The sequence below is a fragment of the Triplophysa rosa genome, linkage group LG16, assembly GCF_024868665.1.
Source record: "Triplophysa rosa linkage group LG16, Trosa_1v2, whole genome shotgun sequence".
NCBI classification, from domain to species: Eukaryota; Metazoa; Chordata; class Actinopteri; order Cypriniformes; family Nemacheilidae; genus Triplophysa; species Triplophysa rosa.
In genome coordinates this window covers 10,261,425-10,278,979 of record NC_079905.1, presented here as the reverse complement: position 1 = coordinate 10,278,979, position 17,555 = coordinate 10,261,425, and the positions used below count along the sequence as shown (strand labels likewise).

At 38.9% G+C, this 17,555-nt stretch overlaps 1 protein-coding gene across 2 annotated transcripts in view; it reads left to right on the top strand.

Moving 5' to 3' along the window:
- Window positions 1–17,555, top strand: part of vps50 (VPS50 EARP/GARPII complex subunit) — a 132,660-nt gene that overhangs the window by 22,745 nt on the left and 92,360 nt on the right. For both annotated transcript variants that reach the window (XM_057354235.1, XM_057354236.1), the window contains 7 exons: window positions 2,654–2,724; window positions 2,836–2,953; window positions 3,073–3,108; window positions 3,303–3,385; window positions 8,427–8,469; window positions 9,371–9,469; window positions 14,329–14,469. In XM_057354235.1, coding sequence (XP_057210218.1) covers window positions 2,654–2,724; window positions 2,836–2,953; window positions 3,073–3,108; window positions 3,303–3,385; window positions 8,427–8,469; window positions 9,371–9,469; window positions 14,329–14,469 — 591 coding nt within the window. The remainder of the gene's footprint in view (window positions 1–2,653; window positions 2,725–2,835; window positions 2,954–3,072; window positions 3,109–3,302; window positions 3,386–8,426; window positions 8,470–9,370; window positions 9,470–14,328; window positions 14,470–17,555) is intronic.

Genomic DNA, 17,555 nt, shown 5'->3' with positions numbered 1-17,555 from the left:
TGCAGGTAGTCATTTAGCAGACCCTTTTATCCAAACCAGCTCGCAGTATTCTTACTACAAGCACAATGAAGCCGCCTCCAAGCGCTTTTCTCAAGGGAACAATGCTCATATTTTCTCTTGACAGGTTCACACTAGCACATCAGATTAGGGAGGGTGGGTTCGACCAGGCTTTAGGACTGTCTGATCCGTGTAGGAGTTTAGATGCATGTCTGCAGGTGCATCATTGACTGGTGCTGATGCAGGGCTGTGAACCAATAAGGGTAATGACTCTACTACTAGTTTGTGTGGGTTGGTAGATAGGACTTTCAGTTATGGCTGTAGTTGGCTGTTTGTGAGAGTGATGGTTTAAATCCTGAAACTCCTGGAAGGAACTCACTAAATTATTGCTTCTTTTGTCTAGAGAATACCGGAGTCACTCCTTAAATTGCTGTGGTTGACGGATTGCCATTTGAATCCCTTTCAATCCTTGAATCCTGTTTTTTTACCAATCTGGCATTAAATGCATTTAGCAAGGTTTAGTTGCAAAACGACTGCTGCTTTAAAACAATATGCTTTTTTTAGACTGTTATATTTGTGATATGTTCAGACCTCAGAGATCATGGAAATATCTGTGGTGGAGACCCTTAGTATGGCTCTCGCGATTAAACGCATCCAGAATAAAAGTTTGTGTTTATAATAATGCTTTTGCACGGTTTCACAGACAAGGCTTGAGGCTAGTCCCAGACTAAAATGAATGTTTGAGCAGTCCTAAAATTGCCCTGACATATCTTAAAATATATCAGTGCAATTGTTTTGTTTTAAGATGCACACTAGTTAACATTTTTATAAAAGTGACCTAAATATACTAATTCAACTAAGACATAGCCTGGGCTTAAGCTAAGCCTTGTCTGTGAAACCGGCCCTATATTTCTGTGTACTATGCCTATTCATTTTGTATTTATAAACACACACGTGTATATTTAAGAAAAATATAAAAATGAATAAATGTTTATATATAATTTAGATGATATATAAATGTATACATGCAAATATTTCCTTAATATATACATGTATGTGTTTATAAATACAAAATAAATACAGTTTATGCTCAATGCACAGACTAAGAGACCATTCCAAATTTTCATTTCAAATCATCAGTTCTAGATGTGTCTGTTGTATTTCAACAAAATCAAAGCTCAGGAGTGACAAAAAAGTCCTCCAACAGCGATGTGAAAGACTGACAGCATGCCAAGACACATTAAACGAAAAGTTCATCTCAAAATCAAAATTGTGTCATTTTTTACTGACCCACATGACGTTCAACATGTTTTAAGACCTCCCGGCGTCTTCGGAACACAAATAAAGATGTTTTAGGTGACTTCCGAGAGATATCCAGGCCTCCTCATAGACATCATGGTTATTGTTGTTGTCAAGGTCCAGAAAAGTACTAAAGACATTGTTAAATTGGTCCATCCGTTCATAGTGGCTCAATTGAATTTTTTTGAAGTGACGACAATACTATAAGTGCGAAAAACAAACCAAAATAACGACTTTAATCGATATATTCTCCTCTGTCTTGTCAGTCTATGGTGCGCGTTCATGAGAGCACTTCCACGCATGCGCATTCGGTTTGCACGGTTGGGCAAAAAAGTGCAAGTCTTCCTCAATATCGAAATCATCAGACATTTTGCGAAGATCAGTTTATATACAGCGTGCATCTGCTTGTAAACACAGAGCTGCGCTTCTGGGTTGTCAGTCAGAACGCCAGCGTCTGCCCTCGTGAACGCGCACCATAGACTGTTCAATCCTGCTCTATAATGATGTGAAGTGAAGTGACCTATTAGTCAGATATGGTGACCCATACGCGAAATGTGACCTCTGCATTTAACCCATCCAGAGAGTAGTGAACACACGCACAGCAAGTGGTGAACACACGTACACCCGGAGCAGTGATGTGGAGTCTGCAGAATGTTCTCCAGGCAATTCAAGCACCTGGCGTGAAGTGGTCCGTTCATCTCTGGGAGCCTTTGAGCGTTCTCGGGGGTAATTCCTGGATGTTTCCATGTGATGCTTCTCACAAGGAGACTTTGTTTCAGCCGGCTGACTGTGGAATCGATCCTTTCCACCTCGGATACTTTTGCCAAATAATTATCTTTAACGTGACGGTGGCGTGATGTTTGGGGGCTGAAGGCTGGTTTTGTGCCGGCCATAGCTAATGCACTTTGAAAGGCCGGGTTCACCTCGGGCTGTGTCAGCTGTGCTCTTCAAAAACTGAGATTGTTGTAATGGAGAGAAAAAAACTTGCAAAAGCCCCAAACCTTAACTGTTGAATAGTTTGTTGGACACGGTGTGGGCTGAGAGGGATGTTTTTTCTCTAAACTCTGCCTTTGTATTAACCATAATTTAAGCTTGTCGCCATTATCTCCTCTCTCTCTCTCTCTCTCTCTCTCTCATATGTTATTGTTCATGGTGGACAAAAAAGTCTACGAGAGCATGCCCACTCTGATCTGAACCCATTAAACACAAAGGGTCAGAGTCGCGGTTGAGAACTAATATTCAGGCAGCTCCGTCGAAGAAACTTCATGTCCATTGTCTCAATTTTGTTATCTTTTGTACTTCAAAGGATTCCTTGTAATGCTTGTCTGATGTTCTGCATAAAATCGTTGTTTTGCAGGAGCTTGAGAGAGTGACGTCTCTTCAGACCAATCTGCAGCTGGCTGCCGTAATCTGCACAAATGCACGAAGGTCAGGGAGCTTTCATCACTGTAAACACCAGAAAACCGAGTTTTGAAAATTGGTTTTAATTTTTGATGAGCGCAAATGAGGTTTTAAAAGCTGACGTTTCGGCTCTCGCAGGCAGCTTCGCTCTTCTAAAGAGGGCTTTACTGAAGCCAGTCTGGGGCTTCTGGCCAATCAGAAACGCCGACAGCTGTTGACAGGATTGCTGAAATCTTTGAGGACCATAAAGACTCTAGTAATCACCTCATCTGCATTCTTAATGGACAAACTGAGTATTTTTGTCCAAGTTTTTATAAGACTCATTATCTACTGACCCGTGTATATCTGACACTTTCTCTTCTCTGTCTTCTACAGCAAAGAACTGATGTTAGACTCAGTGAGATGCTGGAGGTACATTTATGCTTGATAAATGTACAAATGTTTAATGCACAAACATCCCGTGATTAAAAGGAATCACAAGAAAATTTTAGTAATTAAACAAATTAGTATTTTTTGGTCATTTGTAATGTCACTCATAAAGCTGTGAGTGCATCTGTTACTGTATGTTTTAATATTCACATAAAATGTATTCTTCAATTTTACAGGAGGAGGATTATCCAGGAGCCATCCAGTTGTGTTTAGAATGCCAGAAAGCCGCCAGCACTTTCAAACACTACAACTGTATAAGGTTTGTAAAGAATCACTGACTGGGTTGATGAGAATCTCCTGTAGAGTTCAGTGTGATGGGATTAAGTGTCATTTCTGAAATAAACAGATTCTGGGTTTTCATGCAGGTCATGCACACAGTTAGCAGGTTTGCTTGAAAATATGTCTGTGGTATCCCACAATCCTGTGTCTGTGTTTTGGTAGCTGGTAAAAAGAATACAAGTTGGATCTTATTGCAAGAAGAACATGAATTTTGTATTCATGTTTTTTTACACCTCGTGGAACAGAAAATGCATGCACTGAATGGCAGTATCGGCATTTGAATCACACTGACACCTAATAGCTTTACACTGCTTTTATCACTTGAGATTTAATGACGAGTGTTTAATAGTGTGTAATCTGGGTTGACGAATATTATAATAAAGTTGGTATTTGACAGGTTGCCAACAGTAATGGAAAACCGGGGAATTTTAGGGAATTTGAACAGTTTAATTTTTTAGATAGAAAAGTAAGAATGCAAAATGGAAAAATGTAGTTATTTTCAGCACTAAAATATTGTGTATGATGTAAATTGCTTTGACAAATCAATGTGTAAAATATTTCAATCCTTATTCGGTAATCGTGAATGATTGGTATATGTATGGAAATGTGTCAGTCAGAAAATCTAGGATATCTGTCAGCAAGTGTTATTCTGAGAAACAAATCTAGCTGTTAGCTGTACAGTGAGCAATGTCACCACCCACACTAATGGGGTGTATCTATCTATCGTGGGATGTGCCATAAGAGACAGGAAAGGTGCAATAAGAATAGCTAATGTGAAAGTATCTCTTTCTTTCTCTCTCTCTATCTGTTCTGGTTGGCACAGGAAGTTCTGATCAGCCTCCAGCCAGCCCACTCTGCAGACTGAGATAACTGTGCAAGAGCATTGAAATCTGCCCAAAGACGATTAAACTCTCTCTCTTTGAAAAAGAACAGAACAAAAATGTTGATATTTTTCAGAGTAGGTATTACGTTATTGTGCTCAAGGATTCATTTTTGTTTTTCAATGGAAGTGTCGCTCTCACTTGATTCCAAAACTCCTTTTTACCACACCTGCCAATAGAGGAGGAAGAAACAGTTAACCAGCAACAAATATCAAATAGGCCTATAGCTCTTTTTTATGCATAATAGCAAACAGCACAAGTGTGTCAGTCACAGCATATGTGATATGCATGTTCTCTGAAGAAACAAACTATCCTATACACCTACATAATTAGTACTTTCCTCTAAAGTAAAAGCTGTTTGAAGATGAGTCATAACAGATGTTTTCTTGGCACCTTATGTCAGCAATAGTAATATCCTTAAAATTCAATATTTATCAGGTACAAACTTCCTAGATTCACTAAATAATACGGTCTGCAGTTAAGCATTGTTTTCGTAGATGCTACTCTAGTCTCGGGTCACTTAACAGGTCAGTTTAGGTTAGAACGGGGTGCAGCAGAATGGAACAGAATACATAATGACAATAAGTTGTCAAACAATGTCGGCTGTGATACATCTGTCTCTGTATTGTCAATGCTTGAAGGAAACGACAGGTAAAAAATATAAAAACATAGGCTCACAGTGACGTCACATGACATTTACAGCTCTGGTGATTGGTTTAAACATTGATTGCCCATGAAGATGGCATTCTAATCACATATTTCTGGCAGCTAAGTATCTGTTATTGAAATGATTGTCAATTATATTATACAGCTTTCTCTCCAGCTGTTCTAGACAAAACTCCATCTTTCTTCTTAAACCTGACTGGTGGTTGCCTCCCTTGATTTCCTAATAGAGCTGAGTGTGTATGCTAGTGGAACCATTAAAACATTCCTGTTGACTGCACATTCATCCACCTGTTTTGCTATTCAGCGTGGTCTTCCAAGAGAGCGGCGTTCTATTCAACAACCACAAACCCTTAATAAAAGCACTGTGGTTTGCCCATCACTATCTCTACAGGGAAAAGTGATAAGATGTTTAATTAAGTGCATTGAGATGCTGAGCTACGGAGCGTTTTATGGAGGCAGCTATCGATGTGACTCCGGGGGAGTGCTGCGATGTACGGCGTATCTGAGGTCATGGAGTCTACAAATACCTGCAGGCAATATCACAGTGTGAATGTCACTTGCCGATACGTGACCTTAAGTCTGCTATCTTTACCTGTAAAGCTGATCTTTTAAAAGTGTTTGTTAAATCATTTTTATTGTAACTTTTTCCTCTGTCGCCATCTCTGATTGAGACAAAAAATTGCAGGTTACTTCACTCTTAAAGAGATAACAATTCTGTCATGAATTACCCCGGGTTCACACCGTTGTTCATATCAAGTTGTTCTAAACCTGTGTAAATTTCTTTGTTCCAGTGAACACACAGTAAACTATTTGTAAGAAAGCTTGTAACTAGGGATGTATTAAGCTCATGTACTCGTACTCGTATAGATACACCGATACCAAAGCCCAATACCTCACATGACATACCTGACAGAATTGACAAAAATTTGTTATTATAAGTTATTAGTTTCGGTGTGTTTTGCTTGAAAAAATGGCCACTCACGTAAATAATCCAGGTACAGGCATCGGTATAGGTGAGTACCAGAAAATAAATATCGGTACTCGTACTCTGTCTTTAAAAAATGGTATCGGTGCATCCCTACTTGTAACCAAACAGTTCTTGGACCCCATTGACTCATTGACTTGGTTTATTTTTAACCAAGAAAAGTTACAGATTGCAGCTTAATATGATTTACTGTTTAGACTGTTTTTGTTCAGTTGGTCAAATTCATATCATTCATGATAATATCATACATGTTTTGAATTCTTCTTTATTGCATTTTTTCCCTCATGCACTTGTAAAGTTTTGCACCAAAACCAAATAGTTTTTTACAGCAATGAAAATGTTCTTACTGAGTTTGAGTGGCAAAAACATTTTCTGGATTTTAAATCATCTTTGAGACTTTTGAAAAGAAATGCTTTCTTGTCGTTGCGAGTAGTTAAGCGAGTTATTTTCCTTCTAATCTCCAACAGGACTCTTAAAACTTCAAAGCTAATTGCTGAGAAACCCAGATCAGAGAAGAGCCCAGCACGATAGTTTTTAGCCCAGCACGCCGAATTTCTACAAACACCTCCCACAAATCTGACCACATCTTTGAAACATCATTTCCCCCACGCTACTAGCGATCATGTTTTTGTGTTATATTGGTTTTAACAAGAAAAAGTCAGCTTTTTGTCTTTACTCCCAGTGCGTGCTGGGCTAATGGTGTGGTAATGATAAGAGACTGTTTGAATTGAAATGTTTTTATTGTGCGACAGATCCTGTCACGAAAGCTCATTAAAATGTGATTTCGCGCCGGTCTCCCCGAAGGACACGGCAAGGCGCTAGGAGGCACGACGCAGATGAGCGAATCAGGTGTAATTGATGGACTCAATGTGATATTGGGGTTGAGGAGCCCGAAGGGAAGGGGTGTCGCACGCTGAGTCAAAGGCGACCTCGATGGATGAAGGCAGCCACCACATCTTCCCATCCGCCTTTGCAGGAACTTCAAAACTCCTCCACAGAAAAGCTTTTCTACGGAAAGGTCACATTCTCTTGTTATCTGCACTCTTTTCCTGGACTTCTGCCGTGACAGAAAAACAACGAGGCTTATTAAAAAAGCCTCCTGCTTCTGCACTCCAGTAGCGACAGATGATTTAGGGGGCTGTTCCTCAACGCGAAGAAGCATGCATCGAAATGAGAGTGCTTATGGGGAAAAAATTAGAACAAGGCTGCAGGAACACCTCTTGTTGCTTCCTTGCATCCAGTGCCTTCAAAGAGAAAGAAGAAAAAGTACAAGGGAGGGAAAAGGCAGTTTAATTAAAATTTTATGCATTCTGTCTAATGTTTCACCAACATTGGCCCCCGGGGGTGGGCAATCTCTTTTGTCAAGAAGAGTTGGCTTGTGAAATGGAATGCAGTTGCTTTTAATCGTCGGTTTTATAAGTATTCTTGGCCACCGGGAAAGTAGCTGCTGGATAGAGCCTCAACCAATAGTTGCTTTTAGCACTTGCTCTTTTCGAAACTAATAGGAAGGGGTCAGGACTACTTGTCTAATTGACTAGTTTGTCTAGATGATTTTTTTGCAGTAATGCTTCAAAGCAGATTAATTTAAAGGTCTAGTGTATGAAATTTAGCGGCATCTTGCGATGAAGTTGCAAATTGCAACCAACGGCTTACTCCATTGTTCACACCTCCCTTTCGAAGCACTACGGTGGCTGACACAGGACTAAGATGTCCTTACGTTGTCGCTTCTTTGCTGAAAGAGAAAACGTATTTACGAAACGTGCTATGTAGAGAAGTTTGTCCGTTTAGGGCTACTGAAGAAACAACATGGAGAATTCCACGTAAGGGGGCCCGTGGTGTATGTAGATAGAAATAACTCATTCTAAGGTATTAAAACAACGCTTCATAATGTAAGGTCTTTATACACATCTGAAGACATAGTTATGGATATTATTTTGCCTTTCTGTCAATAGATCCTCAAAAATTACACATTGGACCTTTAAAGGCTGAACTATTTTGGCTGAGTTTTAGCTTTCTGTGGTTGTGGATGCTGATAGACTGTCCACATGGTAAAATTTTGAGGAGGTTGAAGCACCATTAATTCATTTTATTATCAAAACGTGTAGTTTTGCTCATCCTTACAACACGCATCCAACCTGTTCCAGCCACACGAGCTAAATAACAAACCAGGTTTGGTAAAACTGCGCAGTCCGTTTTTCTTTTCAAATGTCATTGTCATTTTTTTATCACAGGGAAAATGTCAACGTCCGTTTACAAGTCTGGTTTTCTGTTGTTTAGTGCTCTTTCGCTTCAACAACCCATTTCTCAGAGTAAAACAGCTACTTCCCTCCAGCACATTGCTGTGTAATTTGCTTGGTGGTTTGTTGTGTTGTTAAGGACGAAGGTAACCTGTGGTGCACGATCGACTGAAAATGATTTTTGTCCCGTTTCTATTTAACAGATTCTATTGTTGTCCTCACAAAACTGATCAAAACTCTCTTTTTTCCTAGTGAGTTGAATTCCAAACTGCAAGACACCTTGGAGCAAATAGAGGTATGTGACCTTCAGAAACATTTTAGTTTTAGGATTCAGATTGGCAACCTTCTTTAAGTTGAATCGGACGTTCAATCTCCTTTAGCTCCATGCACACCCTGTTCCTTTCAGAAACACACGCTCACGCGCCGCTCCCAGATTAAACAACAGCAGTTGCCCTTTTATAGTGCATTCAGCATTATATTAAACAGATCGGAAGGAACACTTGACCATGCGTTTACGTCTAACAGTGGTGCCCAAGGTGTCAGTCTGCCAACATCCAGTCTCTCAGGCCCCTGGGCAGATGGACTGTGGTTTATTAAATAAATTGCTGCCTTTCAGGATTTGGTGGATATTTTCAAGTTTAGCGAGAGCACCTTGCCACACACATGCTTTTCCCAGCTTTGCTGCTTGTCGGTGGCATCTAGTGTGTTATCCATAGACGTCTGTAATTGGATGGCAGCAAGCTTTGAATACAACTCCTCAACTCATTGACTTGCTCTCTTTTTCCTCTCCTTTTATGTTTCTCTCTTAATATCTGCTCTTCTCTCCCCCACCCATCTTTTCATCTTGTCAGTTTTCTTATCTTGAGCATTAGCAAATAGCGTGGCGCCCGCTTCAAGCGCAAAACACGGCTCTCGCAATTACACCGATTCACGCCGCGCTTCTATTTCTGTAACACTCACGACCCAGTTCATTAAGAATGTGAATGCTTATCTTTACGTTTAAATGAAGGTGTCAGTTTTATCTGTCATTTATACCTCCGATTGTAATCGTCCTCATTCATTTTGGGTAATCGTGCTTTTAACGGCATGTAGCAAACGCTTATTTCCTGTGATGTGTTTCCATATACACACTAATAATGCCCATGAAGGTTCCCCATCTGCTGCAGATCATGTTGGTTTTACGTCTGTCCATGCAGGAACAGCTAGATGTGGCTCTGTCCAAAACCTGCAAGCACTTTGATGTCTCTCACTACACCAAAGTTCAACTGGCGTATAAGCTTCTGGGCAAAACACAGGTGAGCGACTGCAGCTTTATCCACCCCACCCTCACCCATTCATGAGCTGAACAAGTATGACAAAATCATAACTTTACAATTTACAGTAATTTTGTAACATTATAACCCTGTGTAAACCAGAGATTTTGTAATGAAATGATACAATATTGAATCACTTAGGTGGGTGCTTTTGTTATTTGACATAATATATTTTTATTTTACAAAGAAATGTGCAGCATTTGAGAAACAATAAAAGGGCAGTTGTTCATTTGTAATTTGTCTTAACTCATTTTGTAAAAATAAATTTTGAATAAATCTTTCCGTGAGATCAGTATCGTGAATCGCATCGTGAGCTGAGTGAATCGTTACATCCCTAGTTGTTACATTGCACATGGTAATGGAGTTTAAAGGCACAATATGTAAGATTTTTGCATTACGATATCCAAAACCCACTTGCACAGTGTTATATATTTTTTCACTTGTCTACCTGCATATCCGAAAGTTTCCAATAATGTTTGAATCCAAAGAATTTCGCAATTCTCTTGTTTGGGTTAGAACACAATACTCCTCTTCATTGGATTATATTGCCTGTCAGCGTGTTTTATTTCATTCGCTGCTCATGGACAGATCGGTGTATGACGTCAAAATTCTAAAGTGAGTTCAAAACAGTAAGTCTCCTGAAAAAATGCAAAGAAACTGTTTTTGTTTCTATTAAGAAAGTCTATTGACTTACGTTATAACTTAAAGGTTGATTTCCATTGACAATGGAGGTGAAGACAACAAATTCCATCATTCCATACACCTTTACAGCATCATCAAGCAATTCCTTTATTACTGGTTTGTAAACTCTAGTGTCGAAAATAACATATTGTGCCTTTAAGTGAGAATTCACGCTTTGGCGGAAATATGCAACTCTAAAAGGAAAATTATTTAATAAATGTAATTAAAAATTAATTATTTCCCATTGCTCATTGATATTGTAGTCATGATTAAAATTGATTATTTTGATTTACATGAAATTAAATACTTATTTTGTGTGGGGTGGTTAGACATTGGCAATGCAGCCCTTTCCTTACACTTTTCCCCCACCTCCATCCCTTAAAATCAGAAAATGTTTAATACCTCTGTTACCTTTAGTGCTTGCCAAAAGGGATGTTTTATTTTCAAGCTGAAAGCAAAATCCAGCAATATATCTATTGTTGCTTGTATTATCAGCAGACTCATGCCTCTGCTGGGGTTTGCCTTCCCTATCGCTTTAAAAAATCGTTGAATTTCTTCTGCTATTGTCGATCTGTCATTGATCCGCAGGATTAAAGACCTACGTTTTGCAGGATTCAATGTGAGACACGCACGGTTGAATGGGCTTGTGAGAAGCACCCAAGAAAGTGGAAAAAATAAGAAGTAAAGCAGGTGTGAAATAAATAAAACGCAGCGCTCTTTGGATAGGGATCTCCTAGTATCAGCTACTGCTTTCATAGCTTTTGTTCTGTACAAACTGCTCTTGGTCGAAACACCTGAAACGTAAGCGGTCCATTTGTAATGTTGATGTAATTTTAATGATAGAGTGTGTCTTTGTGTAGCGGTAAGTGTACCTTCCAATGTATGTGTGTGCACTCTTAAATGCCTGCCTTTGTATAAGTATGCGAGTGTGTGTGTTCTGAGACGTCCCCTACCTCATCTAAAAGAGCCTTGTACGTGTCACTTTGATCACAAAAGCCTCTGGAGTGGATTGCACACACACACAGGGAGCAGAATTAACTCTCGTCACACGCCACATGCTCTCGCCAGTGAATTAAACCGAATTACTTGCCAGTGGATGTTAACTTTATTAGGGGATCTAAACATAGTGTATGATTTCAATCCAATTGTACAAATAATCCAATTGTTGCTGTAGGTGGCGTAATCAGTTCAATTTTTCCTTCTATGGTAGTCAGAGGTGTCCATGAACTGCAAGTTCACCACCCCCCAAAAAAGTCTTATAACATTTATTCACCCTCACGTCATTCTAAATCTGTATGACTTTATTTTGCAAAACAGATATTTTGAAGAATGTTGGTACACAGCAAAATCGCCAGTGTCAAAAAAGGTCTTGTTAACTCTCACAGTGTTTATATAATCCACACTTTGAGAGTGTGGATTATATATACACTGTGAGTGTTAATTTGTCATTTTTTAACACTGGCGATTTTACCGTGTAACCAAATAACATTGGCCCCCATTGACTTCAACTGTGTAGACTCAATACCACTGAGACGTTCCTCAAAATATCTTATTTTGTGTTCCACAGAAGAAAGTCATGAACAGGTTTTGAACGACATGAAGGTAAATAAATGATGGCAGGATTTTTGGGTGAACTTTCTCTTTAATGTACACCTGTGAGTTTCAAATACTCAACTCAACTTTATTTATATAGCGCTTTTTTACAATTTTCATTGTTACAAAGCAGCTGTGCATGAGACATATTGACTATAAGCAAAACAATTAGTTATACCTGCAAAACAAGAAAAAAGGTGAAGACACAGAAGACAGACATACCCACATACAAACGCTCCACACACACAATATGCACATGTACTAACACACATACACAGACAAGCACGCACGCACGCACGCACACACACACAAACACACACACACACACACACAGACAAGCACGCACACACACACAAACACACACACACACAACACACAGACAAGCACGCACACACACACACACACACACACGCACACACACACACACACACACAGACACACATACGTGTTTTGCTATACTTGTGAGGACCATGACTACACAGCATGTTGTGAGGACCCTGGTTTCTGCTGATACTAGGAGACTGGAAAAAAATGTTTTGCCACTAGGGGGGAGTAGACAAACAGAAAATCACTTCAAATGTTTACACACATGATGTTCACAAANCGCACACACACACACACACACACACACACACACACACACACAGACAAGCACGCACAAACACACACACACACACAGACAAGCACGCACAAACACACACACACACACAGACAAGCACGCACACACACAGACACGCACAGTGAAAGCACACATTTAAGATAAAGGAGAGAGAAACACATGTCAAATATTAAACGGACTATAAATTCCTATATGCAATATTAATTATGTAAAACTTTAAAATTCTAAAGCAACCCCCTCGGCCAGGCAAATAGTGCAAAATACACTATAATGATAATGTTTTTGACACACGCAGCTCTCCGAGCTTAATTTATGTACGATATCTAGTACTATAACCGTTACTAACTCCAAGATCTGTAATTCACACACAACCTTTAAAATGAATAGTGAATTTAAGAGTGTCCTCTGGAGATGCTCTAAGAGTCGTTCACAGGCTGAAGGGATTATTAGGTGATTCATGACACTTAAATTAGATGCTAATGTTAAAATCCAGTAGTTTGTAAAAACAAGCTTGTGGCCACTGAAGCTTTCTGACAAACCACTGTTAAAAGTTTGGAAAACCACTTTATACCTTGATGCTCCTCTGTGCTTTTAGCTAGATGTTGTTGATCAACCAGCTTCAAAGATTCAGACTCCTCAAACGCAAACCTTTTTTCATTACGTACGTCACTCGTAAAATAGTTTTTGTCTGTATTTCTTTCTGGCTCTTTTCCATGAACTCTGCAATTAGTTTAATGACTGTGCAGCTAATTCGCACTCTTTTCATCTTTGCTGTTTTTGTTTTTCTTGTTACGTTCGCCTAATGGATGTAATTGCGCGCTTTTCAAGCCACAACTAATTTCCGTGGCGTTCTTTCTTTATCGCTGTTTGTTGTTTGTAGATTATTCTTTCCTAACAACCAAGTTGCAGAAGATAGCTCTATCAGTGTAGTAAAAGGCATTTGATTGTTTTCACCGACCCTCATTTGAATGCGTTGACCTGCAGCGAATATTGTGGCGTTCCGATTGAACTCGACAGAAGCTTAGGGAGAGATTTGTTTAAGGTTGAGCGAGAAGCAAGCCAGAGGAAGATAGAGAGAGGAATCATAATTAAGTTATAGCAAAGCTGATTCGCTGTCCGTCTGGATCACACTGATCTTCCTTGCGTTGTTCCATAATGATTCGGCTCTGTGAGTTACCTTTAAACAGACCAACTCCTTGGGACCTGTTGGGTGTGTCACATGAAGGGCCACAAGAGGTCTGTGATTATAGTCGTATACCAGGAAATCTGAGCTTTTAGTATCATTTTTTAAGTCTGTTAATAGGGCTTTTAATAGACATTTAGGCATGTTCGAGCAGCATTAGCAGATGCGGCTTGTGCCTTTGTTCTGCAGTCATGTGTGCCCGAAGCTTTTAATGGATGTGAATGATACGTAAAGCGGTTGTTTAATGCTATTGATGCATGTGTGGGTGTTTGTTTATGTGTTGCTTGGTTCCTGTCAAGGTAAAAGCATCTAATGTGCAAAGAATGTGAAGAAAAGCATCAAACGGACGTTTGGATCGCCTAAAGTTAAAGGGATAGTTCACCCAAAATAAAAATTAAAAATCATGTCATTCAAAACCTGTTAACCACTCTTTCTTCTGTGGAACACAAAAGAAGATATTTTGATAAATGTTATTGAGAAATACAATGGAAGTCAATGGGGGCCAATGTTGTTTGGTTAACAGCATTCTTCAAAATATTTTCTTTCTGTTCTGCAGAAGAAGTAAACTAATGTTGGTGAGAAAATATTGAAAGAATTTACATTTTTGGGTGACCAGTCCCTTTGTAACACTGAATTGTTTATTCTTTCTTGTGCCTTTTTCGGCTAAATTAAAAAGGCTTTTATTACCCGCGTGATTTGACTCCTCCCACAGGAGGTCCAACTCTCAACTTCTCATCTGTTTCTTTTATCCTGCTTTCTCCCCAGACGGCCATGGACCAGCTGCACATGCACTTCACACAAGCCATCCACAACACCGTCTTCCAGGTGGTTCTGGGATACGTGGAGCTGTGCGCTGGCAATGCCGACACCAAGTTTCAGAAGATGCAGTACAAGGATCTTTGCACGGTATGCTCCCTTCATTCTCATGCGCTCCTGTTGATGAACGCCCTGAACAGACAACTCCGTATTCACACACAGAGGTCACTTTTAAAAATCTGTGTGAGGCAGGTACATAGTTCAAGCATGAAATCATCCCTTCTTTACAATATCATTGTTCTCCAGACAGGCGTAAAATAGGTTATATTCCTCCGTTTGGAGCAATCTATTTGTCTAGCTGTAGTGAGAAGCGTATTGTGCAGTGAACGGATCAGGCAATCTCATTCATGAGCAAGTCACGAAGCAATTAATTTCAGTTAGCAGGAGAGGTTGCAGTTTTGGCCTGGTGAGATCTTTAGTCTGGATGCTGCAATTCTCATTTGCATTTGGATAGAAGCAATAAACGCTTGGATGGTAAACAAAATTGCGGTCATTCTTTTGGGATCATTTTCTTACTGTTTTACAAGTCTGAAATGAATATAATTTGATACTGTAAGTAAGGGATAATGTACTTCTAGACTATTGTTATCCCAAAATTAAAGGGATAGTTAGGGCTGTCACGATTATGAAATTTGGCTGACGATTAATTGTCTAATAAATCATTGCGATTATGACGATTAATTGTCTGTTTTAGAGCTTTGACTTTTAATTCTCATGCATTTTTATTCAGCTTTGAAACGATCATATTGTTCTGAATATGAAGACTTTGTTCTTTTTCTTGGAAATACATAGGAAAAAATTGGGTCATCATACTTAAGGTTTAGGCTTTTACCTGTCAATAATACAACCGCCAAATACTTAAGTAAATTGATCAGGAGTGAATTGAAGCCACCATTAAAATGCTATCAGTCATAGAAAAACTTCTAGTCTGTTTTTTTCTCACTTGCAAGACTACAATAAAAGTTTACTTCTATTTTAATGAGATTTTGGTAGACTGGTTTTCACTCTGAAATAATATTAAATTGTACTGCAGGTTATTTTTATGCTTTAGTTTTTTGTAAGTGTTTGTGTTGTGGTGGTACATTTTACAAGTATTACCATGCTTTAGTTACAATATATACACTAAAATATGCAATATGCAGATGCACTACAGCGCCCCCTAGTGTCTTCTATGATGAGGTCAAACAATCGCGATGAGACGATTATTTAATAATCGTGACAGCCCTAGGGATAGTTCCCCTAAAAATGAAAATTTACTCATTTACTCACCATCTTGTCATTTCAAACCTGTATGACTTTCTTTCTTATGCAAACACAAAATGAGATATTTTAAAGAATCCATACAATAGAAGTGTATGGGAAAACAAAACATTCTTCAAAATATCTTCTTTTGTGTTCTGCAGAAGAAAGAAAGTCATACAGGTTTGAAATGACATGAGGGTGAGTAAATGATGACCGGATTTTTATTTTTGGGTGAACTATCACTTTACCCAGGCAGGGTGATATGGACTCCGACATGAAGCTGGATGCACAATATCCCCCTTAGTACTCGGCTACTAGGATACAAATAAATAATAGGATACAAAATATTGATTTTAAGTGTTTTTTAGCCCATTTTTAATGAAGTCAAACCTGTCATGAGAAAAAAAGACAGCATTAAAGGAGTAGTTCACTTCAAAATGTGCCCCCATTGACTTTCCATAGTAGGAATAAAAATTACTATGGAATGTGAATGGGGGCAAATTTTGAAGTGAACTACTCCTTTAAGTATAAGCAGCACTGATCAAGATTCAATTCAATTCAATTTTATTTATATAGTGCTTTTCACAATGTGCATTGTTCCAAAGCAGCTTTACAGGAGAAAATAAGAAAAACTGAAAAACACAAAAAAAGGTAAAACACAGCACAGTGCATGGTGTTTATAGAACAAGCAAGATCATTCTAATAAATAATATCTAACAAATGCAGTCTCCCGGTGGTTTATTTAGCATATTTTGCATTAAGTGAATGCTTGGCTGAAAGATGACTCACAGTACCCGGATGAGCGGTGTGTTATCAATTTTAGTGGTTGTTATCAAGGGATAACAAACCTGGGAATGTTGCAACTGACCGACCAATCACAATCAAGTATTCCAGAGAGCCTTGTAAAAAATAATATATAAAGGTCCTCCAGAAGATGGAGCACTACCGATTATTTCCTTAAGAAGCTGTTTTGGCTGCTTTTTAACTTGCTTTCGAATTCTTCCTTGTATGAACACTAAAAAAGGTTTTGATTCAAAATTCTTGTTTGACAACTGTGCTCATCATTCACTTTTATTGTATAGAAAAGAACAGCTTTTACTTTCTTTAAAAACATGGTCTGGAAGAAATAAAGTTACATGCATATAAAAATGACACGATGGTTGAATAAATTATAAGTGGGTTTTTTTGGTATCCAAAACTCTTAATGTTCCTTTAAGAGTAGTTCCTTTAACATCTCTGTAACGATGTCATTGATATACACATTGTTTCCCTGTCCTGGTGCTGGTGTTTATGGAGTTTTTTCTATGACCTACTATTGGCACACAGCTCAGAAAGTTGGCGGAGGCTTTTCTGCACCTGGTCTTGCTATATTTGAGTGTCAGAAGGGAATATTGTTATTATCTGCTGAGCTGAGTTAAACACACCCCTTATGTTCAAGTTCAGCTGGTTTGATCAACAGATGTTAGATGGGAAGGTGCCGGACAATAATGCCACGTATGTGGAGGATTTAGAGATTTCATTGTGGACCTTACTTAATTCTTGGATTTTGATGGATTTTCGAGGCCTTATCTACTGTGTATATTTGCACAAAAAATTGTAGCAACATGCATCTAGGTGTTGTCACAACCTGAGCTGATTAAATCTTTTGCTTTTCCAAAGACCGCCATAACACATGCTAAAATGATATTTGTTTTCTCAGTGGAGGAGCACTGCTCATTTGAGTTTTCATTTTGAATATGCCGCCCTCAGAACCTCCGAGAGGGTAAGAAAATGAATAGTTATCTGTTTTTTGACCCAAGACTTTTTTGTCTGCATTTTTCCTTCCTCTCATTTCGCAGCGTAGCAGAAATTGAATATGAATTTGACCACGGACAATGCTGCATCCTTACAGTTCTTAATCACGCGTACGGTCGTATGTGTGGTCGTAAACAGCG